Genomic DNA, 23,894 nt, shown 5'->3' with positions numbered 1-23,894 from the left:
TTTTTGCTTCCCCGCCTTCGATAAAAATCGAAGTTGAAAAGGGCTTGTCGAAGTTGAATTTACAACTGGGTCCTTTTTTCAGTTTTTTTCGCGCTATTGACCTTATTAGGGATTTTTTAGGGATGCGGTTAAACTTGTATTTTTTAAAAATTTAAATGTTAGGGATTTTTTAGGAATCCGGTTAAACTTGTATTTTTAAAAAATTTAAAATTTTTTAATTTTTTATTTTTATTAAAATTTAATATGATTTATATATTTTGCATCGTTTTGATATGTTGATATTAAAAATAATTTTTTAAAAATAAAAAACTATTATTTACATACATTTCAGTACGAAAAATTATTTAAAAAACAATTATTACTATACTATCAAACAGACTCTAAATCTCTCTCTCACACACATTATAGAATCATCGAAAAGCTGTTAGTGTTTTCTAAGGTTTGTTTGTTTGTTAAAAAATAATTTTTAAAAAAATTAAATTTTTAAAAAAGTTAAATTATTTTTTAATATTTAATAGTATTATAAAAAATAAATTAAAAAATATATTTTAATATTTGTTTGTATCATGTAAAATGAGTTAAAAAATAACTTATTAATATTTTTTAAGTTTATTAAAATAATAAAAAAAAAATAATGAAAATAAAATTGAAAAAATTTTAATTTTATAAATTATTTCAAATAAAATAAATAACAATCAAAATAATAGAAATCAAATCTAACAAATAAAAGAACTGAAAGATGATGTAATTAAAATAATTTTAATTTTATAAATTATTTTAAATAAAATAATTAACAGTCAAAAGAATGATAATCAAATTTAATAGATAAAAAATTTTAATTAAAAAATAACAAGAGAAAAACAAATAACAATTATAAAAATAGAGATCTAAGTTAATATAAAATTAAATTAAATTAAATTATAAAGGATTAAATTGAAACAAAAATATTCAAAATAAAATATATAAAAATAAAAAATTTAAGAATTAAATTTGATGTAATTAGCAAATAATATAATATTTCTAAATTTTTTAAAAAAATTCATCCAAAATAAAAAAAATACTTTTCTTTTTTTTAAATTCATCCAAAGTAAAAAAAATACTTTTCTAAAAATCAAATTAATTTTTTATTTTATTTTAAAGTGTTTTATATTTATTGATTTTTATAATAACAAATCAACAAGTTCAAAAAAATTATTTTTTATAAAATAAATGGGCCTTAATCTACTGTCTTAATCTTACTAGTTTGATTCCTTGTTTTACGCTGTGGGATAGAGTATTTTTTTTTTCTTAGCACCCAAAAAAAAAAACTGTAGTGTTTTATTATTGTTAATAGATCTACCACCAATAAAAATTTTATCTGCAAATTAAAAAATTTATATATGTATTCAATAAAATAAATTGAAAATTATACTTGTTAATAATAAAGTAATAATAAATATACTGAGTCCAACTAAAGACAAAGTAGAAAGTTGGATAAATATGTTATTTCTTAAAAAATATAAGAGACGTTGAATTTTTATTTTGATTTAAATTGGACTCTAAAGTTTTAATTAATCTAAATCAATAAATTTAAATTTTATTTTTTTAATTTGAATATCAACTCAATACAACAAAAAAAATTGTAATATCATGAGAGATCGTATGAAACCTTTCAAAACAAAATACAAACTTAATCTCATGTCAAATTATTGCAAGAGGGTCAAAATGAGAATAAAAAATTTAAAATTACAAAAAAAGAATAAAAAACATTATAAAAAACTATCACAACCCATAGTAGATTTTGCCTTTCTCTCGTATTACATTTTCATTATTTTTTTATGCTTCTCTTATCTCTATCTCGTATTTTCTCATGAATTCATGGTTTGCTAAGCATTACTTTTACAAAATCAAACTACAATAGTTAAACGAGAAGCCAAAAAACTAACGAAAAAAAATGATGTAAATAAAAAAAGAATAAGTAAAAAAAAGACGGGAATGAACCAAAAACAACTTTATGGTTTATTGTTTATAATCATAACAAAATCAAAACACAATTATTAAATGAAAAACAAAATGACTTGATAAAAAACATACAAACGAAAAAAAAAGGATCCAATAAGAAAAAAAGTGCTAAATGAGAAATAAAATGAATGAATAAAAAACAAGCCATATGAAAAAAATAATCCAATAAAGGGATATAAATGAAAAAAAACCGAGATGGCTGATTATTTATAATTCAAACATGTTTTTTATGAATTACAAAGTCAATTTTATAAAATTAAATTATAATTATTATATAGTAAGAAAAATGATCCGATGCCACGAAAAGAAAAGGTATCCAGGCAAAGATAAATGTAAAAGAAAAAAAAAATTCAAGGTGGTTTGCTATTTTTAAGAACAGTGTTTTCACCTCATATCTTTTAATGTTATATATATATATATAATGCTTGCATGGAAATTCGTTTAGTTTTTACATCGAGGGTGCAATTGTTTGTGTATTCTTACGCAGGTACTGGATCGATCCGAGCAGTACTCACTTCACTTCAGTCTTGGATCGATCCGAGCAGTCCACCTCCCTTCACTTCAGTCTTGGATCGATCCGAGCAGCTGGTTGCCTTATCAGACCCGAGCTCGCAAGTTGAGACAATGTCCAATCACATCACCACCATGAAGCCCTCACTTGGGTCACAAGCTCGAGCTACCAAACTCGGCTACTGAATTCAGTGCACAGGGTTCTCATAAAGTACAATGTGGTTTATTTTTCTTCCGACCAGGAATATTGGGGTCTCTGTTAGAAGTTCGATTTTCTAGTTGTCAGAGAAAGACAACGAGAGGAAACAAGACGGATCACATTAAGGCTTGACTAGTGTGACCTCACAATCGCAGAATTATGCAATAAATTACTGTCAAGAACAGGTTACCACATTTGCACTAGACTTGGTGGGGCGCGCCAGGCTCTTGCTATAGTGCAACGCAAGAACGACGCCTGAGAGGCCCGGTAGCAAGCTACCGTTATGGACTCTCCCCCTTAAAAAATTAATTTAATATCGTGTGGACCTATGGCCCACGTATCAGATATTAAACGGATAAGAACAGATACTACACTTGATCTTAGCCAAAAGGCCGAGAAAGGTATGATTTATTCCTTGTTCAGCTTTCGTTTATATACGCGACTCGTCTCGCCTACATAGTCTCTCTAGCCGATGTGGGACTATCGAAACGCATTAAATGGCTTGTAACTTGTGAGAAAAACCAAGAACCGGCAGTTTTTCTCACTTGCAAATTGCGCAAATAAAAAGAGAATTTCACTCTTTTGGATGCCTTCCAGACAAAAGAAGCAGAATCACTGGTTTTTGGTAGAAGGTGGTGATCTTGCTGTCCAGATCAAGGCCATGTTGGTCATGTATGGGCCAAAGCAGTTAAACGACTGTGTTGTTTAAGCTAATAAAGCTGCTATAGGAAAAAGTGTAGGTAAATTTAAGAGGCTCCCAATTGGGGTTCCAGTAAACAAATTTGCGGCAGAGGCATATTTGTTGGTGGGTTATCTCAAGAAGGCAAGTAAAACGTTTGAATTGCGATTGTCATGCTCATATCATCAAGAGAAGGTATCTCCTAGTTAACTTTCCTTTGATTTCTTAGTAATTAAACAGCTAATTGGTGTTATGGCAACGCATGCCGTTAAATTGGATAGTTTGTCATAGAATACTTGATTGCTGAGAAAGTGATGGGATGGGAGTGTTAAGTTGAATTTATCGTTTCAGTAGAATGAGAAAACTGCAAGCATAAATCTTCAAACAAAAGTTATTGTGACTACAAAGGAATTGTTTTAAGGTTGGATGCAATGCTATTGATCGAGGACACATTTGAATTAGATATAGGCATGCACAATAACAAATCAGCCGAAGTAGCTAAAAGAAGCAAATCAAGCAGAAGCAAGTATAGAGCTTATTTGATAATATTCCAGTTAAGAAGAATTGATAATTGTGAGGACTTGCAATGCTTGTATCTGAAAGGAATTTTAGGGAAATAAAACTACACGCCAAGGTGTGAGTTCTGAAATATTAGGGCAAATGATGGGATGACAAGAGCCACAGAGACAATTATAAAAAACCAATATTCGAAGAGAGCACTCTGGTACGAAAATCTCCAGCAAATGTTCTTGCCTGATGGATACATAAAAGTGGGCAGTTCTGAATCTTCTGATGGTATTAAAACTTTACTTAATGATTTTTTATCTTAATAGCCTTTCTTTTTGTGGGATTTTGTTCATACTTTTTTACATTAAAACGAGCCTTTTTGTCCCTTCTAATCGGTCATCATGCCGGTAGTTATATTGGTGCCAGGAGTGCTGGACAGGCAAAGTTAAGCTTTTGCAGGTTGAATAAATGCTTGCACAAGTTAGTCTAATATGCTTTTCTTACAATTAGCTTTCCTGTGTGTGTTTTAGTTCCTTTGCATTTTGGAGTCATGAGGATGTGATTTTGAGTAATGGGATCAAATTAAACTAGCAGCTGTTTCCAATCCAGCAGATGAGTTTTTATTGTGACGTTTCATCTTCCCCATTTTGCCAAGTTGAACTTGAGATTTTAACAAATTCCGTGGGCATTGGATTTAGGAACTTCCAGTAGATGAAAATGGTTTCGGTACAGTGAAAAGTTGCTGCAAAATGAAACAACGGCCTAAGAAGTGCCATATGTGGACGATGATTGTTTCAATCTAGAATCATGTGTTTTCTGTATCAGATACAATAGAAGAGCAATTGGCCATGTAAAAACCTCGATCTATCCATCCACAAATCTTTTTTTTCATTTGCTGCTTTTATTAGGGAGAAAAGCTAAACAATTTTGATTGCCATTTTGATTTCATATGTTGTTTTGTAAATAAAAATTGACATCGTTTCATTTCTTTTGTACAACAATCCTTTTGTTTGAAGATGATCATCTGACTGCCCAGTCTTCCTTGCCAAAATGTTTGAAAGTGGCTGCGCTATAACTAAATAGAATTGCATTTACTTGGAGCAAGGAGCATATGTCTGCTGAGTGCTAGTTTTATCAAAGAAGAGGATAGATCCCAAAGGGAAAATTACCTTGGAGCCACTGGAAAATCATGAGAAAAGCCAGAGAGGTAGTGGAAGTTTTGAGTAGGATACTGAACGATGCCTTGCTGCTTGTAGCACATCATTTTTGTCCTTGATTTTGTTTTCATTTATTTTTAGTCCTTTTTTATTTTTATCGCTTGCCATATATGCGAGAACAATCTTCAATTGCTTTAGTGTTCTTTTAACTATGATGGTAGATGGCTGGTGCCAGGGACTCAGGTTTGGGAACTCGAAGGTCAGCTAATGAGGGCAGAGGTGTACCTGTCCATTGCAACAATGAAATGCGGTCGGGGCAGAGATGGTTATATTAAAGAATTATCATTTTACGTAAATACGCAGCTAATTAGAATTCTGAACCGTCAAAATCGTCAATTTTTCCCTAAACGCTCATTTCAGCTTCTTACATGACTTAAAAATTCTAACACAACTTTCAGTCACTCAGGGAAACCAAAATTAGATCAGGGAGTGTACCTCTACTCCAAGCTGCTGAGTTTGTGGAAGGTCCAGGATCTTTGTTATTCCACGTGCTTACATGGTCATTCTGCAATCATTCCTGGAAAACGCACATGCTTTCACCACTCAAGTGCCATGACCATCGTAGAGAGAGATTTTACACAGATGCAGAGAGTTATTCTTAGAGAGTTTTTAAGACTCAAGTTCTGATCCATGTACTGGCTAGTTGGTTTTCCTTTTGAAAACTAGCTAGCAAGTTCATGGATCGGAACTCTCAGTCTGAAAAAACTGATGAGCTGGTTTTTTATTGGCAAAGTTCCCGTTGATTTAGAGGACATAATCCTGCATTATGCAGTACATGACCATGATATTGCCTTTTCCCTCTGTTATGCATTGACAGTCATCAGTTTGCACATGTATTAGAGTCCTTCTTGCTAGTGGATTCTATATTTACATGTATGACAACTGCAATGTTCTTCCTCGAATTCGCTTCAGATTGGAAAGCAGAAGTTAGGGCATCGTGGGAGTATGCATGCATGTTCATTATGCCCCTACTGATGCCTGCATATAATTGGTAGAAAACTGCATGCAGGTAATGTATGGGCAAATTTATGGATTTTATGTCCCTGATGACCTGAGGTAAAAACAGTAACAAGGACCGAAGTCTTTCACTAGTTGTTCTCACGGGGATGGATTCATGTAACATTACTTTTCAGAGATACACGTGCCACGTAATGGATTTATGCCTTCTCTTTGGCTTGCTTTCTATATAATGAACTTGAATTTCTAGCATAACCAAAAAATATTTTATATCAGAACTAAATTAATTATGAAGCAATTCTATTATTTGTTTATCGTCCTCTCTGTGCTGTACATTTTATATTGTAGGGTTGATGGTTGTGATCCTGATTATGGTGGCTGTCGATGAAGCAATGATGCGAGTGGTTGCAATTGTGATGATAATGGCGGGGACTGTGACCGTGGACAAGATCAATGTGGTGGTGGTGGCCAAATGGGAAGGTGGAGGAGGGTAGGGTGGATTCGGCAGTGGTTTTGGTTTTGGATGTGGCAGTTATGGAGGAAGAGGAGATGCTGGTGGAGGTGGCGGTGGAGGTGGAGGTGATCATGGTCAACGGTGCTCCAAGCTAGGATGTCAAATGTATGTTGGATGCAGAGCCAGCTTGGTTTAATTTTTCAATGCTCGCATCAGTGCCTATTCCATGATGTTTCCATTTTGTAATACACGCACAAACCCTTCAATTTTGTGTGCATCTAGCAAAACTGTCTTTCATTATCTTAGTTTGTTTTCAGGTGGTAAGGTTGTTGCATTAGCAGTCCATCTCAAGGGTTGCGCATGCATATCACTCTCATACATGCTACCTTAATTCTCGTAATGTTTATCTTGTAGTAGATGACAGTGTCTTGAATAAATACACAATAATTATATATGTGATTGCTACTGACTTAATTATCTTACACTGTCTGAATTTTCCTTTCAATGGGTCATATCAGTTGCTTTCATAGCATTTGGCTAGCTAGCTAGACACAGTCAGGCCTGTGACAGCAACAAAGGCAATGCCTATCTCCACCATTTTGACTTTTGCTTTTCTTTAATTTGGAGTTAATGTATAAATATTCTTCTGTCTGGGATTTATTGTCAATAAATGCACATTAGACTGATCTGAACCGCTGCTTGACACTGCCTGCACAGGTGGTTTACATGCAAAATTCGAGTTCTGATTTTACCTGACACGTAATAGTCGAATCGAAGAACAACTTCTTAGAAAGATTAAATAATAAAAGCTGAAACTGCATGCAAATTTTTCCTTTTAGATAGAAAACGGATGATTGGACTCTCTTATATATGATTTTAAACTGTGTTTCAATTAGCGAAACTACGTTGAATGGTGGGGGCGATGACATCCCAAACTTCAAGAAAATTTTACATTTTATTGTTAGAATTTTGAACATTTTTAATTATATTCTTCAATTTTATATATTTTACACCCAAATTAAAAGTCAATTACTTTCTTATCCATCCTCCAATTCTAATTATAAACAAGCAAGCGAAGCATAACACATAAATTCTCAATCAAGTTCATATACCAATACCTACTATTTCATCTTGAATAATAAAATATGGCACGCATTCCACCTCCCAGCCTTACTGCAAGGAATTGGTCACCCTTTTATTTCTCTGTAAAAGTCCTTGACAATCACTAATAACTCCTGGGATATTATGAATCGAGCATGATAAATTCACTTCAAACATATACAAATGTTATAAACCAACTATAGGTATTCAATAAATGGACGAAAACATGATAAAAGAGAGAGGTAAAAAAACACCTTGCAAGCTGTTGAAAAATCAGCCGGAAGGTAGACACATGATGTGTGTGGTGGTGGTGGTGGTGGTGGTTTGAAAGGAGTTGGCTGGGACAAATTGGGAGTGACTTGATCTATCTATTCGTCAATGGAGGTGGTGGTGTTCACCACCAACCAACGAGGGAGATCTAGTCGTGTTCTTCCTCGGGTTAATTTGCTTCTCGTCTCTTTTTTCACTAGGGTTGTGCTGGTGGTGGTTGTTACAATTATTGGCTTGAGTAGCGTCAATTGGTGATTTGGTGGCTTGTTGCTCTATTTGGGGGATAGAGTCTTGGTATGGAAAATGGCATGAATTTGGGTGGTGTCTCGTGCTGGTTTGTTACTAGGTCTTGGGTTGAAATAGGAGCGGTTTTGCTAGTGGTGCCTGCTAAGATCTATGGCTGGAGTATGGGTGCTCGCGAGTAGGTCTGATGGTTGGATGGAGTTTTGGGGTTTTGATGCTTTTTTTTTTTTTTGGTTATTGCTTGTTATTGTTGGTGGCCATTCGAGATTGTATATCTTTTTTTTCACGTTGAAAATAAATATTTTTAATTAAATATTTATAATATAAATATGAACTTTTATTATGAAGTAAATTAAATAAAAGTAATGATGAATGAATTCTTTTAATAAACTTTTTAATATTATTATATAAATATTTAATATATTAATATTAAAATTAATTAATTTTGATATTTATAATGGTTAGATAAAACTGAATATTATTTAGTTTAATTTAAAATATAATTATTTTATTAATAATTATAATATTAAAAGATATAATGGTTGATTGTAATATTTTAAAGTCTAGTAGAACCATATATATATATATATATATATATATATATATATATAATTTTAGAAGTTTAGAGAATTTAGTATTTCTATATAAAATAAATAAATTAAAAATAATATTTTTACTCTTCATAACTAATTCTTTAATTATTCATTTCAAACATAAATAATTTTTTTAATAGTTGTTGTGGTGGATTTAGATGAGGTTTTAGGGTTTTGATGGCAATTTAGGGGGGTTGGGGATGGTGATTCAGGTAGTTGTTTAAGGAGATGCGGCGGTGGTTCCAGCTTCCAAGTGAGGAGATGGAAGGGTGTTTTAGTATTTTACTGGTGATTAAGGGGTGGTGTTGGATGTTTTCGATGGTTGGTTCTCTTAGGAAAGATGAAAGGGAAAATCGATAGGAAAGTTGAATGTTTTTGTTTTATGTATTTTTTCTGATGTGCATGCCCTTCCTTGCACAAATGATGAATTTATAAGGAAAATTTTAAGGCAATACCTTGCTTAGAGTATTTGATTTGGGTATTTGGAAATTATTGAACTAGTCTGGGAATTAATAGAATAAAATTGAAAAAAGGAAAACATGATCATGTCTGCTTATATTTTTTTATCTTTTTTTTTTCATTAATCTCTCTTTTTTCTTATTATTCTCTCATGTTTTTACTTGCCTGCTAAAGCGTCATAAAATCTATAGATATTCAAAATTTGATATCTTGCGAAGCGATTAAAATCTCTACAAAAAATCAGAGAAACTCAGGTGTAATTTTGTTTTCTTGAAAAATATGTGAAGTTCCATGAAAATATTTAGTTTTTAGGATTTTCACAAATCTTGCAAGGAAAATTTTCTTATAAACTAGAAGTAAAAAAGGGGTTACGACAATAGCCAACTCCGGTGGCATGCCCTGGCTACTGGCTACGTATACTATCACAAAATCTAATATATAGTTCGATCATGGGAGCATAAATTAAGCAAAAGGTGTGCCTGAAATATCATAACCAAAGCGCGAAAGCCTGGCATGCATGCATGCATGGTTCTGGTTTTGTTTTCTTGTTCACAAATCACACAGCTAACTAACTAATTATGCCAAGAGACAAGTAACTACAATGATAAATCCCAGCTGGGACAAAATTAACACACGAGGTTTTGCTAAAACACGAAGGCAACAACTCCAATTATCATTGAAACATAAAGATAACAACACCTACAGCATAAGATGTGTCCAAGGAAACAACTATTTGACAAGGATAATAACTCGCGCTTAACACAACGACCTGTCTCAGATAGTTCCCTAAAACACCAAACCAAGCAAAACCATATTGAAACTAATTATATATTGACTTAAGGGGATGGTAGAGCCGAACCACCAGCACCACCAGCTGAAGGGGATGGTAGAGCCGAACCACCAGCTGCACCTCCTACACCACCGAGACCAGTGCCAGTGCCAAGGCCAGCAACACCTCCTATTCCACCAACCCCTCCAACCCCTCCATATTTGCCAATTCCACCAAGGCCACCAATAACTGGCAGACCGCCAATGATACCAGCATAACCTCCCATTCCAGCAAAGCCACCAACACCACCATAGATGAAATTCTTTTTGTCTTTAAGGCCAGTGCTGCTAGGTGAATCGGCAGCTGGTGCACTAGCATGCAATACTTGCTCTTCATTAGGGACAACATTATTGCTATCAAGATCAGCATCACTTGGAACATTACGTGCTGCAGTTGCATGCACAAATGCTAAAACAAGCACAAAAATCACAACCGAGCTAGCCATCGCCCTCTCTCTTTCTCTCTGATATACTTTTGAAGCAATACTTGAGCTATTGTTGTTGCATGGATGTGGATTTTATAAGGATTTGAAGGGTGGGTAACGGTTGAGGATAATAAAGGGGTTATAGTAAATGACAATGAGACATAGCTCTCGTAATCTCGAAAAGGGAAATTCTTTGAAATTAGAACCAGAGAGTTAGGTGAATCAAAGGTAGTAAAATTTAAGGAAGTCATGTGTCATGTCATCCAAGTGAATTGCCAGGTTTGTCTTCTGTGTTAAGCCTCATTAAACAGGCCAAATACATGTATTTTTGTCCTTGGGACAGAGTACGGATTAAGAGATTCTGAAACGATCATCCTTCATATATATATATATATATATATAGACACACATACAAGTTACGTGTCGTAATACATTGCTAGTTAATTTTTTTCATAAAAATATTTTAAAAAAATTAAATTTAAGAATATTAATTTTTTTATAAAATTATATCCAACAATCTTTAATTTAGTTGTAACATTTGATCCAAAAATAATATTATAATATTTATAATAATATTAAATTTACATAATTTAAATTTAAGTAAATTTAGTTATAGATCTAAAAATTTTAAATGTAGGTTTGGTTATCGCATTATAAAAATATAATAAATAAATATAATTTTTAAATGTAGGTTTGGTTATCGTATTATAAAAATATAATAAATAAATATAATATTATATAATAAAATTGTATTATAAAAATATAATAAATAAATATAATATTATATAATAAAATTAAATGAAAAAATAATAAAATAAAATATTATTCTAATAAATAATACTTTATTAATAGAGGTAAAATAAAAAAAAATCAAGTAAGCATATGTAAAGCTACATTTGATTATGGTAAAACCCAGTTCAAACAATAATGCAACCAAAGCCAAGGTAGCCTCTGTTGGGTTTGGTTTGACGAGTCAAATCAAACTCTATATTAGACTAGTTTTAACCTAAAAGAAGTCCTACCGAGGAAAACTCGTACTACAATTTTTATATATATATTTCTTTTTGAACCCTCGTCATCAAGTCCCCCGGAAACGAAGTTATGATGAGAAGGTATGGACCGAGCAATGGAGGAGAGATGTCCAAACAATCTGACCTGGCACTCCTCAGCTCACTTACTATTCAGGTTAAGCCTCTAAGGATGAATTGATAAGCTATGGAAGCATGGAGAAAAAGGTGCACAGAATGGGATCCAATTCTCCCGGAAACAAAAGATTGACCCGCGAAAGATGGATCACCACAATGGAGGTAACCGACCAGAGGGCAGAGAAGCATTCCAGAGACTGACAAGTGGAAGTGGTTTCATTGGGACCTGTAAAGTAATTTAACCTTGCTGGTTTTCACTTGAAAAGGAGAACAACAATCAAAAACTAGCTTAGCATATTTAGCATACCAGGAAGATGTCAACCCTGAAAATTACCTCAATGCTTTCCAAATTCCTGACCGCCAGAGGGAAAACGACAAGCATTGGGAGCCCGAGCCATCGTGTTTTTGTCACTGCCACTTCTAGACCACTGCAAGTGAGTTGCCTGTAATTTCTGGCATATATAAACATGTTTGTGTGTACGTGTGTCTGGACAATTTTGTTCAGTTTTTTGTTCACATTCATTCATATTTTATACCTTAAAAACTGTAAGAAAGAGATTAGTTTTCTCGTTCAAATTTTCTTCAATTCAATAACATTCTTGGATTACGATGCATAGCTACAACAAAGGCATGTTCCTCTAAACCCGTAGAGAAGACAATGTGTGTGGTCTCTAACCAATTCAAATCCTCAAATCCATCCACTTTTTTCACTGAAAATTACTAAGTAAACAAACGGGCCATGCTTTTGATTAACTAATTAAAACACATCATGATCGATCATTCATTTTTATAACTTTGTATGAAAGATTTGGAGTATATAGTGCTTTTTTTTCTCCAAAAAGTTTAACAAGATCTACAGGACAAAAAGGATAAACAGACAGCAGAGGCATGTCAGAGTGTAACTGAGGCAGCAGAATCAGTTAAAGACGGTGCAAGATCAGTGAAGAAAGCTGCTGAAACTGTAAGAGCAGTGTTAATGAACATCATTCTGTACTGAAATGTGGATATATATACATGGACTTCAATCAAAAAACGTATTAATTGTGTATAAATTATAGAGAATATTAATAAATCTGTTATTGTTTTGTGCGACAGGTGACAAATATGAGTAAGGAGGTGACAAAAAAAGTATCTGAAACTGCAGAAGCCATCACAGACAAGGCTGCTTCAATTATCAAGGAAAAAGTAGTTGGCAAGTAGATTGATGCTTGCAGTCATGATCAAGAACACAACGAGACTAATATTTTCATTTCTATTAGTTTCTTAATTCCTTCAACTTTTTGTAACTTGCCTTTTCGCAAGTTGATAAATGTTCGATTTTCTCTGTTTTTTACCTTCTTAATTTAATTCTCTCCGCAAAACTAAAGTAGACATTATAATAAACTAATGTAACGTAGACATTATAATAAACTAAAGACCTTAAGCTAGATGCAACGCCTCTTGGGACGTCCGTGCATGATCTTGGGTTTAGATGCCCTGCTTTTGATTCAAAATATATTAGGGCCGGGTGAGCTATGGCTGTATCATCAACAATATCAGATTATACCTAGAACTGAAGTTGCTGCAATAAACATGCATGGGCCGGCAACGTTTAGAGGCACCAGGACATGGCTAATTAAGTGATCCTAGGTAGGAATTCTGTGAACGGGCAGACAATACCTCATCTAACCTGACGTCCATGCCCAATTAAGTGATTGAGTTGAGAACTATTACCATCTGTCATTAGAAACACCATATAAAGACAAAGTAACCCTGCAATATATAGAACAGACAAGTTACATTATGTGGCAATACACAAGATGGTGCGCGCGCTTCAGCATTGCCAAGTCTCGCCACTGCCTGGCACCATCTCTGAGAAGTCACTACCTTCAACCTTTTTTTGATCTTATGTATTTGCATATTTTTCCTATCCAGAAACTATTCTTTTTTGAATTCCCAATTTCTGAGGATCATTTTCATCAATATGTCATTCCAACCCTTAACCATTACACTTTCTGTCACTCTCAAACACTTCTTCCCTTGGCTGGAAACTTGGCATTTCCTTCCAATTCCAGCAAGCCTGAAATTGTTAAAAAGATGGCGACTCGGTCACACTAATCTTCGCCGAGTGTGGTAATGATTTTAACCATCTTGTAGAAAATTATGCTAGAAATGCATCTGATTTCCATGATCTTCTAGCTCAACTACGCCAGGGTCCATGTCAAACGACACGCTGTTCTGGTACTACCATCTCAAATTTCATATATAAGGTCATGATCAGGAGGAAAAGAAAAACTTTTAGTGGGATTACTACCATGCTACGATGGGGCTCCTGTCAAAGATCATAAAAGGGCTCGAACTTGAAGCTATTTTTTGGAACCTGCCGAAGACCAAGAAAATATGAAGAGCCACACAACCTAGAATACCAAGAAACAAGGTTCGAGCCACTTTCGTGATGAGTCAAGCTCGTTCAACAACTTAGAAAACGTGTTACAGCCCTGTGCCCCTCTTTACCACATGTATCAACTTTCACAGTCACATTTAGTTATGCTTGGTCGTGTATGGTTAAGGCAAGAGCAGAAAATGAAGAAAAGAGGTGGATAAGGATGAAGAGGAGTACTTTCAGTTCCTTGCGCGTACATCGTCCTTTTCTGAGTCGGCCTCACTCTGCTTCTCAAACATTAAAAAAAGAAAGAAAACTCTCACCCATTCTACAGAACACCACTCTCGATCCGCTCCATGATTCAAAAAAAAAAAATCATTCCTTTTTGAAAATCTTTGCTTTGCTATCCCATTCATGATAAGATCTTGTTTTCAAAATAGAGGGTTATGAAAAAATTGCATGGCCAAATTTAATTGGTGAGGAATAAAATAGGTCATCAAAGTAGTGAAATGAATATTTCAATTAAATCGCCCCAAAAAAATCATAAAGAACTTTAGAGAAATTAAGTATAAAATATTCATTTCACACCGATGCCTCAAAATATGGTTGATTTTGTTCTCTTAGACCAATTATTTTTGTTAATTTGACATTACTCAAAATATATAATTTATTTTTTCCTCGTGAAATATGTACAATATGGAAAAATATCGTATTAAATTAACTGCCTCAGTTAAAGATATATTCAAACATAATTCGAATTAAAATGTAAATAAAATAGTTTAATGTACCACTACACGGTGATGGTGTAGTGTCATGAAATAATTTCGCGTAAAAATCTACAAGCGTAATGGTGTTCGGAAACATACACTAGTATGCTCAGTTCCCAGAAGGGCAAGAAGGATGGCAGAGAGGACCCAGCAAAGCAACGAAACTGGGGTTGAAGGGAAGCATCAAAAGTGATGAGCAATGTCCCGTTCTTTAGTGTTTTTTTTTTTTCACGTAAATATCCTGATCAATTTACGCATACGTTGAGTAATCTTAATCTTGCCAGTTCTTAATCTTGCCAATATGGTCGTGGTCTATCTCTTGAGGCACAAAAATTCAAAGAGCAATTGCAGATCAATTATCCAGTAATAACAAACATAAGATGAAATTATGAGGCCATGCATTGGGCCACGTGGTTGCATATGATAGTGCTAGACACCAACTACAGTCTTCACTGCTGATGATAGTGCAGTCCTTTCCAGGCGTAAAGTTGTGCCTCTGCTAAAGTAGCTCAGCAGTCTAAGATCTTTGGAAAGGTAAAAATGGACTGTGTGCGAATTTGGAATCTAATTCTTTGATGTTAATTGCCCAACTGGGAAATGAGAAAAAGTTTAGACCCAGACCCCGTTTATGCACGGACAGGGTGCCTAGTCATGAAGGGAATCAGAGACCCGACCCATCATGAGACCCACCCCATTGGAGTTTAATGGTCAATCCAATGACTTGATGTTTGAGCCAGTCAATCTTTTGTGAACTTTCCACTTGATAATTCCTTTCTATCCATCCTAGAAATGTCTTGATTTGAATACTCTTCTCACTACTCAGCTTTATTACTAGGAAATGATATGTCGACCTGCTATACTCTCTCCAGTGAACCAGAAAGCAGTCCCAACTCTTTGCTCAGCCAGTGGCAGGGCCCCTGGGAGAAACCTGAGCAACTAAGAAGAGATGCTAGCATGGTGCTGGGGTCCAATAGACATGGCCTTAAACCCATCAATTAAAAACCAATTGTCCAATGATATGATGTAATGTTTATCCATCTGGTTTTCCAAGAAGCTGATCACTTATCCTGTAATTGTATTGATCTTTATTCTATCACTGTCTATGCTATCTATAAATTGGGACTTAAGATTTGTAAGAAAGCAGAAGTTATTCAGTGTCAACCTGACCCTTGTGGAGCATTACAGCACCAAAAGCTAAAGCCTGCTAGTATATTGGGTCTATTCGTTGTACTTCATGTAGTAATAACGAATGCTATTGACGTTTCCTCCTTTACATTATAAAGAACAAAGAGTTTCAAACTGACGAAACATATAAGAAACAAGCTTCTCCTCTACATAGTTTTGTGACCATTCAAATTTCTCACTTGAAACTTGTTTTGGAGTTAGAAGACGATGAGTATAGTAACGAGGAAACAGAGAAACTTGAGTTTTTGCTCTTTGGATAGAGACTTTGCGTTACTGGCTTTGATGATGATGTTGCTGGAACTACTCCACTCGATTTCTTATTTTCTTGATTATCAGTTGCCGGTGATCCCTTAAGGAGCGCGTCAACCTTTGCATACTCCTCCCTTTCATGTTTGATCTCCTTAAGCATTGCAGCCACGTCTTTCATATTTGGCCTTTCATCAGGGGATGAATTTACACACAGCAAGGCGATGCCTAATGCTTGCATCATTTCTTCAATTTCTGACGCCGGTCGAGATAGTAGGCTTGGATCTAACACTTCATTTCCTCCCCTCTTCTGTCTCACCCAATCCACCACATGTAGTCCATCTGGTATTGTTGGATCAATCGGTTGCTTGCCTGTCAAGACTTCTAATACCACCACGCCATAGCTATAAACATCACTTTTTTCTGTGATCTTCATCATGTATCCATATTCTGCATACAACCGAGAAATATTAGTGCAGGATTGTATATATCAAAAAGGACATATGAGAACTGAACTGTAGCTAGAGGACTTACCAGGAGCAATGTATCCGTAAGATCCAGCAACTGTATTGGATGACCGGGCAAAGTCGCCATCATCAACAAGCTTGGCAAGGCCAAAATCAGCAATGTAAGGCTCAAATTCAAGGCCAATGAGGATGTTATTAGCTTTGATGTCCCTGTGAACAATTGGAGGGACACAATCATGATGCAAATAAGCAAGACCTTGAGCTGCTCCCAGCAAAATTTGGTATCTAAGTTCCCATTCCAATGCATTTCCTGTTTTTTCATGGAGGAGACTACCCAAGCTTCCATTAGGCATATAATCATACATAAGCAATCTTGTATTTCGATTCCAACAACAACCCAAGAACCTAACAATGTTCTTGTGCCTGATGGAACCAAGTGTTTTCACCTCTGTCGAGAAGGAATCACGGACACTACATTTTTCATCATTGCATCCGTTGGATGCAGCCATTGTATTTGGCCAAAGTTTCTTCACTGCAATTACTTCACCGTTGTCCATATCAGCACGATAAACAACCCCAGAACATCCTTTCCCAATTACGTTGGTATCCACCAGGCATCTCAGTACTTGATCGACCGAGAAATTCAATTTCTGGAATGGAGTGAATTGCCAGGGCCATGAATCGCCCAACTCAGAATCATCATCATCTCTGATTGTTCTTCGTGCCCGCATAATTGCAACTGCTCCCATGATCACCATTGCCACAGTCAATGTGATCAACAAAGCAAGAGCCAGCTTAAGCTTTCGCGATTGCCTTGTGCCATTCTCATTTCTTGGTTGCCCTGTCCTGTCAGCATCCTTCAAGAAACACGAGTCCCGGATTGAAGAACATAATCCTTGGTTACCTACCAAGTCTGTCGGCGATAACTGTCTAAACAGCTTGTTATCAGGAAGATAACCAGTGAAGGCATTGTAAGATATGTTGAGAGAAACAAGGTTGTCAAGCTCTGCAAGTGGACTTAAATGTCCCTCAAGGTTATTATGCGAAAGGTCCAATATTGATAGCATAGTCAGTGAAGATATCTGAGATGGGATTGGTCCTGTAAGTCGATTGCAGCTGAGATTGAGGGCAATTTCAAGAGTTTCAATTTGACCCAGTTCCATTGGGATGCTGCCAGTGAGCCCATTGCTGCTGAGATCAAGCAATTGAAGACTTGATGATAGGCCTAGAGACAAAGGTATTGATCCAGAGAATGAGTTCCTACTCAACATGAGCTTGTTCAGTGATGCGAGACGACCAAAACTTGCTGGTATCTGACCAGTAAATTGATTAGCTGAAACATCCAGGACCTGGAGGCCGGTTAGAAAAGACAATGAATTGGGCAGAGGACCCTGTAAGATGTTGTTGCTCAGGTCTATCATTTGCAGTTCTGTGCAGCTTCCAATCTCATCAGGCACTGGCCCAGAAAGGCGATTGCTGGAGAGATCAAGAAAGTTCAAGATCCCAAGACCTCCGATTTCTTTAGGAATGGTACCAGCAATCCTGTTGTTACCAAGCCTTAAACGCACTAGAGAGCTACAATTACCAATTTCTGGTGGTAAAGGACCAGAAATGTCGTTGGATATCAAGAGAAGTTTTGTGAGGTTTTGAAGCTGAAACAGGCCTGGAGGAATGCTACCAGTGAGTGAATTGTGAGACAAATCTAGTGCTTGGAGATTGCTGCAACTAGCCAAACTTGAAGGAATGCTTCCTTCAAGCTGGTTTTGCCAGGCAAAGAACACGGTGAGCTTCGACAACATTCCAAGTTCAGGTGGGATCAAACCTGAGATCTGATTTTTGTCAAGTTGCAGTTGCAAAAGGTTGGTAGCATTTGAAAGATCGGATGGTATTGAACCAGACACGTTGTTATCACTAATCATAAACTCTTCAAGCTGAAAAAGGCCTCCTATGGAAATAGGTATAGTCCCGGACAGAGAATTCAAAGAAAGATCAATCATTTTCAAGCTAGTACAGTTACCAATCTCTTCAGGGATAGCTCCAACAAGACTATTTTGCCACAGCAACAGTTGTTCAAGCTTATGAAGTTTACCAATCTCCGGAGGAATGGATCCAGAGAGACTATTTTCGTAAAGAAACAAGTTTACAAGCTCAGAGCAGTTACCTAAATCAGGAGGAATCTCACCAGAAAGCATTGTCGTATAAATGGACAGTGTTTGCAGCTTGCTCAGCTTTCCCAATGAAACAGGCAAAGAACCTGAAATTCTTGTATCAGCCAGTCCCAAAACAGTCAATTTGCTGCAATCTGCAAGCTCATCAGGAACGTTTCCGATGATGTCTTTGTTGCCTCCAGCTCTAAGGACTTCAAGACTGGACAGCTTGCCTAGCTCAGGTGGAATATATCCAGCAAGACGGTTATCGAAAAGAAGCAGATTCTTGAGTCGAAAGCAGCTGCATAGCTCAACTGGGATTTTTCCAGTTAACTGATTTGAGTTCAAAATCAAGTTCTCAAGATTTTGAAGCTTGCCAATACTAGCAGGTATGGTTCCAACAAGACTATTAGAGCTAAGGTCAATAAACTTGAGTGAGAGACAGTCACCACTATCAACTGGGATAGTTCCAGTGATATTAGCATCGGAAATGACTAGTTTACTAAGAAAGTGAAATGAAGAGAGGTTCAATGAGAGAGGAATCTGAAGAGGAACTGACTGAATGTTTATCTCAGTGACAAAACCTTGTGGAGAGCAAGTTATGGAGGTCCACTTGCACGGTGTGGAATCAAGATTGTTCCAATTAGATAAAGAAGAAGGTATTGAAGGAGAGGAATGTAGCCAAGAAAAGAGAATAGAGGCTTCATGATTTGGTATTGCAGCAGCAGGAGCGAAAAGAAGAGCCGAGAGAAGAGTGTTAAGGATAAAGAAAGATAATGAAGTAGGAGGAGGAGGAGGGGGAGGAGAGAAGAGGAGGTTTTGCCTCGAGCTGGGTATCGACATTTGCCTCAATTTCCAAAACTTTCTCCTCGGATTTGCATCATTGGGTTTTGCTACTTCTACTTCTCTCTCTCTCTCTCTGGGCGGATTGAAACATTATATTTCTTTCTCTTGCTTCGAACTCAAACTCAAAACAAGTACTATAGTGTTTAGCACCTTTGCCTAGTGATGCAAAACCAAAGCACAGACAAAACCGTAAACAAAAGAAAAAATAACCCTCTAAGATATCATTGAACAAAGTGAAAAACCAATGCCTAGAGATCAACAAACTGCTGCACCACGTCCACCTCCACCACCATCACACACCCTCACCTATAGGATCCCACTGATGTCTCACCCTCTTTCTGACATACAAAAAAATAAATAAGGATTTTGCTAGGAGGGTTCACGCGCAGAGAGGAGAGGCACCACATGGCACATGACTTTTAATATCTTCTTTGTTTATTTGCAGAGAATTGTTTAATTTGTATTGTTCAGCAGAAAAACAGGTTTGGCATTATTATAGTTTAGTTTCTTAGACTCCATTACACTAAAGTATATACACATAGAAACTGTAGTAAAGAAATGAAAGTGTGTGCATGTTGGCACCATCTCTTTAGGAATTTTTAAAAGAGAAACAGACAATGGGCTTGCTATAACACACATTGTTAAGTTTGTGGAACCTAGTTGTGTGGTGCCACGCTTGGACGTGTCATAAAAGGAAAATATACAATACAATGTATACACAGATATTGTGTATGCATTGCCTATGTGTAAAATTAAGATGCAATAGTTACCATTCTTTTCAACAAGAAAATCCTGTTTTTTTCGTATTGTCTGATAATCAATCAAAAGTATATAATGTATCACTTTACTTTGACAAGTGACTACTTTAATGTACATTTTAAGGTTAGGAAGGATAAGTATATGACTAGCAACTGAATTTGAATAATACTATGTATAAAATGAATCTTACATTGAACGTGCATTTTAAAAATAGCTAATGTAGGGTATGCATGGGAAAATGCTATTAATGATTTCTTCTTCTTTTTTTCCCTTCCTGCAGATTGATCTTGTATTGTGATTATTACCATAGCTATGTTAAGCATATCCATGATCTAACAATTAATGATTTAGGTTATTGATTTAGGTTACTTTATCATTGAAGTAACTCAAATTAACCTAAAATGATATATTCATAAATTTTTTTAATAAAAATAAAGAAGTTTTTGAAAAAAAATTAAAAAAACTAAAATGATATTATTTTGAATAATATATATATTTAAATCAGTATGTCATCACATTAATCTAGCTCATAAATCAGATTTAATAACTATAATTTTTAAATTGAGTTACAAGGAAACAAATAGCATTATTTGATAGTAAAAAGAAAATGCTGTGGCAAATATTATTCCTTTTGAAATCAGTTGGATGGATGTGCATGTCATTAACGTTTAGAGGCAATTATAAATATGGCCATGAACTACTAGAGACGCTTTCAATTTAGTTTCAGAGTTCAAGAACTGTCAACGTCTCTTATCTGGGGACTTTCCCGATGGCTTTCAGACCACCTCTATTTTTGAATATCATGTGAGGTTTCAAACGGTTTCATGGTGGTGGACGGTCAACATCAAAACTGTTAAGAAAGCTTCGGGCAGAATAGAAAACTTCTGAATAGTAAGGAGCAACTCTTGAAGGGGGGAGAAGCGATGGCGATTGAAGAACCTCCTCTCGGCTGACCGGGAAACATACTTAAAGAACGGCACAGTAAATCACCAGATAAAATCGATCATTAATCTATCCTAGAATATCATTAATTGAAAGGTAATTACCAAGGCACCTAACAAGTGTTTGTCAAAAAGCTCCCGACCAGCTGAACTGGGGGGCTTGATAAAGTATTTAGTTCTGTCACCACCCAGATTATAAGATATATAATGCATTATGGACCACTTAATTACTTAGTTCTCCAGTGCCAAGAATTTCTTTGTGGATAGAGAGTGTGCTAAATACATATTTCGATTTTGAATTCTCGCCAAGACAGAAAGCTTAGTACAGGGTGCTACAAAGAAACCTGTCCTCACAGTGGTGTACCGCTTCACTCATTTTAATTTCTGGGATTCTGTTGCCATTTTATGTTACAGATTAAGCAAAAGAAATGGATCTGTAGATTCTATGACCATGAGAAATAGTTTGCTACCAAGGATGTCTCTCATCAATGCACTTAATTTCATGAAACATGGAAAGTGACCTTGGAACCATGGTCATGGACATTCGAGCAATCGTGTTGGGTTTTATATATATCTGGCATAAATATTTCTAGCTGCGTCTGATCACTCCAATACCTGTAAACTGGGGCTATCGGCATCTTAAATCGTCAACTAAATCCTGTAGAATACAGCAGAATAAGAAAAGGGAGCAATAATAGTGTCTTTCCAGCATTCTTGATGATGGATGGCTAGTAAATATACATATAAATAATCTGATAGCTTACATTATCTCTTGTTGATAAGAAATGATTAACAATATTGCAACCCGCTCACACCTCCTATGTTGGTTTTGATGACACAAAAAAATAAAATTAAGTGCATTTAGTTCTTTATTAATGGCTATTAAAGGAAGCTCCGTCAATTAATTTATGCTGCTCGTTGGAAGTTTATGCGCTCCATGCAATGTGTAGAACAACGTAGGGAAGGATGAGAACACTTTCTTTCTAGCATCCTCTTGTGATGGACATGAGAACACCTGTTCTTTTCATTCATTCTTGTCTTTGTTCTTCATAGTATTCTTGTGATATTTTTACAACATATCATGCACACATGTAAATATCTAAATATAGTTCACTCTATTTTTATCTCTTATTAATTCTCTCCGTACTTGTACTGATTTAAGTACCAAAAGTCCCCTGTATACAAGGGACCTGTTTTGCAGAAGAGTACAAATCAAGTTCGTAGTGTAAATTATATTTCCTTGCACACTTGTCTATGAAGAAAAACCCAAATCCAAATAAATTTTTTTCCAACTCGTCATGTTTGATTCGAGTTATCAAATTATAACTCTAGAAACAAAAATACTTTGAAAAATGCAACTCTAATGTGCAATATTACAACTAAGTTTGAAACTTGATGGGATGCTTGTGCCATGTTTAACATTGTGATCTAATTGTTATTTTAAAAAAATTAATTTTTTTATATTTTTAAATTATTTTGCTGCATTAATATAAAAATAAATTTTAAAAAAATAAAAATATAATATTTTGCTGTAATTTCGAGCCAAAAATGCTTTGAATAATAATATTGAACACTCTTTCGAGCCAAAAATACTTTGAATAATAATATTGAACACTCTTTCAATAACAATTATTTTTTAAAGTGTTTTTTGCTGAAAAATATATTAAAATAATATTTTTTATTTTAAAAATTTTATTTTTGATATGAACTTATCAAAATAATTTAAAAATATTAAAAATAAAAAAATTATAATTTTTAAAAAATACAGTTTCAAAACGTTAGGAAAATTAAAAATTTAAAATTTAAATAAAAAAATTACATCTTTAAAAAAATACAGTTTCAAAACGTTAGGAAATTGTTAAAATAACATCTCATGCCTTCCTAGGACATGCAGAGAGTCATCTTTAACTTGCACTGAAAGTAACAAAGTGTGATCGTGCACTGAAAGCAACGAAGTGTGATCAAGATGATGGTACGATGATCACTTGTTCTACAAGCTTGAATAGTGTAAGATCATGCGCGGTAAGCGTGGGTAAGTAATTACTCTACATTATTTAAGCAATTCTACAAATATTAACCTTATTTTAAGTTTGATTTATGTGCATTTTACTGTGTCCAGTCACGCTCTAGCTGAGAACCTCCATGGTTAGCAATATTTTTGCTTTAAAAGAATGACCTGACACACATATATTTAATATGTAGGAGCATCCTTCGAACAAAGAGATTAGGTAGAGATCACAATCAGATCCAATGTTATTAATTTGTGTGTTTTTAAATTTTAATAAACTACAAGAGAAGCTCCAAAATCTCTCAGGATCATGTATTTATTTATGTTTAGCTATGGAGAATAAATACTTTTAGGAGAAATAGTTTATTTTTGTGTTATAAAATTGTTTTGGCTACTTTTAATTTTTAATTATTGCTAAATTATTTTGATGGGTTAATATTGATAATAAATTTTAAAAAATTAAAAAAATATATTATTTTAATATATTTTAAAATAAAAAATACTTTAAAAATAATATCTATATAAAAAAATAAAGTCTGCTGCGCTGACATCTTCAGTGCTGCGAGTCACCAATAAAG

At 34.9% G+C, this 23,894-nt stretch overlaps 2 protein-coding genes across 2 annotated transcripts; both read right to left on the bottom strand.

The window, feature by feature from the left end:
• Positions 1 to 9,858: 9,858 nt before the first annotated feature.
• Positions 9,859 to 10,673, bottom strand: LOC105122979 (keratin, type II cytoskeletal 2 epidermal-like). The gene is made up of 2 exons (XM_011022395.1): positions 10,092 to 10,673; positions 9,859 to 10,061 (listed from the first exon to the last, which is right to left on the bottom strand). The coding sequence occupies exons 1-2, from the start codon at positions 10,462 to 10,464 to the stop codon at positions 10,027 to 10,029; spliced, it is 408 nt and encodes a 135-aa protein (XP_011020697.1). The 5' UTR covers positions 10,465 to 10,673; the 3' UTR covers positions 9,859 to 10,026.
• Positions 10,674 to 15,846: 5,173 nt separating this feature from the next.
• LOC105122978 (receptor-like protein kinase 2) lies at positions 15,847 to 19,915 on the bottom strand. Its single transcript, XM_011022394.1, has 2 exons — positions 16,683 to 19,915; positions 15,847 to 16,598 (listed from the first exon to the last, which is right to left on the bottom strand). The coding sequence occupies exons 1-2, from the start codon at positions 19,603 to 19,605 to the stop codon at positions 16,078 to 16,080; spliced, it is 3,444 nt and encodes a 1,147-aa protein (XP_011020696.1). The 5' UTR covers positions 19,606 to 19,915; the 3' UTR covers positions 15,847 to 16,077.
• Positions 19,916 to 23,894: the final 3,979 nt, after the last annotated feature.

Source organism: Populus euphratica, unplaced genomic scaffold, assembly GCF_000495115.2.
Source record: "Populus euphratica unplaced genomic scaffold, PopEup_1.0 scaffold8.1, whole genome shotgun sequence".
NCBI lineage: Eukaryota > Viridiplantae > Streptophyta > Magnoliopsida > Malpighiales > Salicaceae > Populus > Populus euphratica.
The sequence above is the reverse complement of the archived record's forward strand: the minus strand, read 5'-3'. Positions and strand labels throughout refer to the sequence as shown.

Coding starts and splice junctions, on each gene's coding strand:
- LOC105122978 (XM_011022394.1), bottom strand. CDS start 19,605: ATGTCGATACCCAGCTCGAGGCAAAACCTCCTCTTCTCTCCTCCCCCT. Junction 16,599..16,682: donor TTACGGATACATTGCTCCTG/GTAAGTCCTCTA, acceptor GGTTGTATGCAG/AATATGGATACATGATGAAG.
- LOC105122979 (XM_011022395.1), bottom strand. CDS start 10,464: ATGGCTAGCTCGGTTGTGATTTTTGTGCTTGTTTTAGCATTTGTGCAT. Junction 10,062..10,091: donor TGGTGTAGGAGGTGCAGCTG/GTGGTTCGGCTC, acceptor CCCCTTCAGCTG/GTGGTGCTGGTGGTTCGGCT.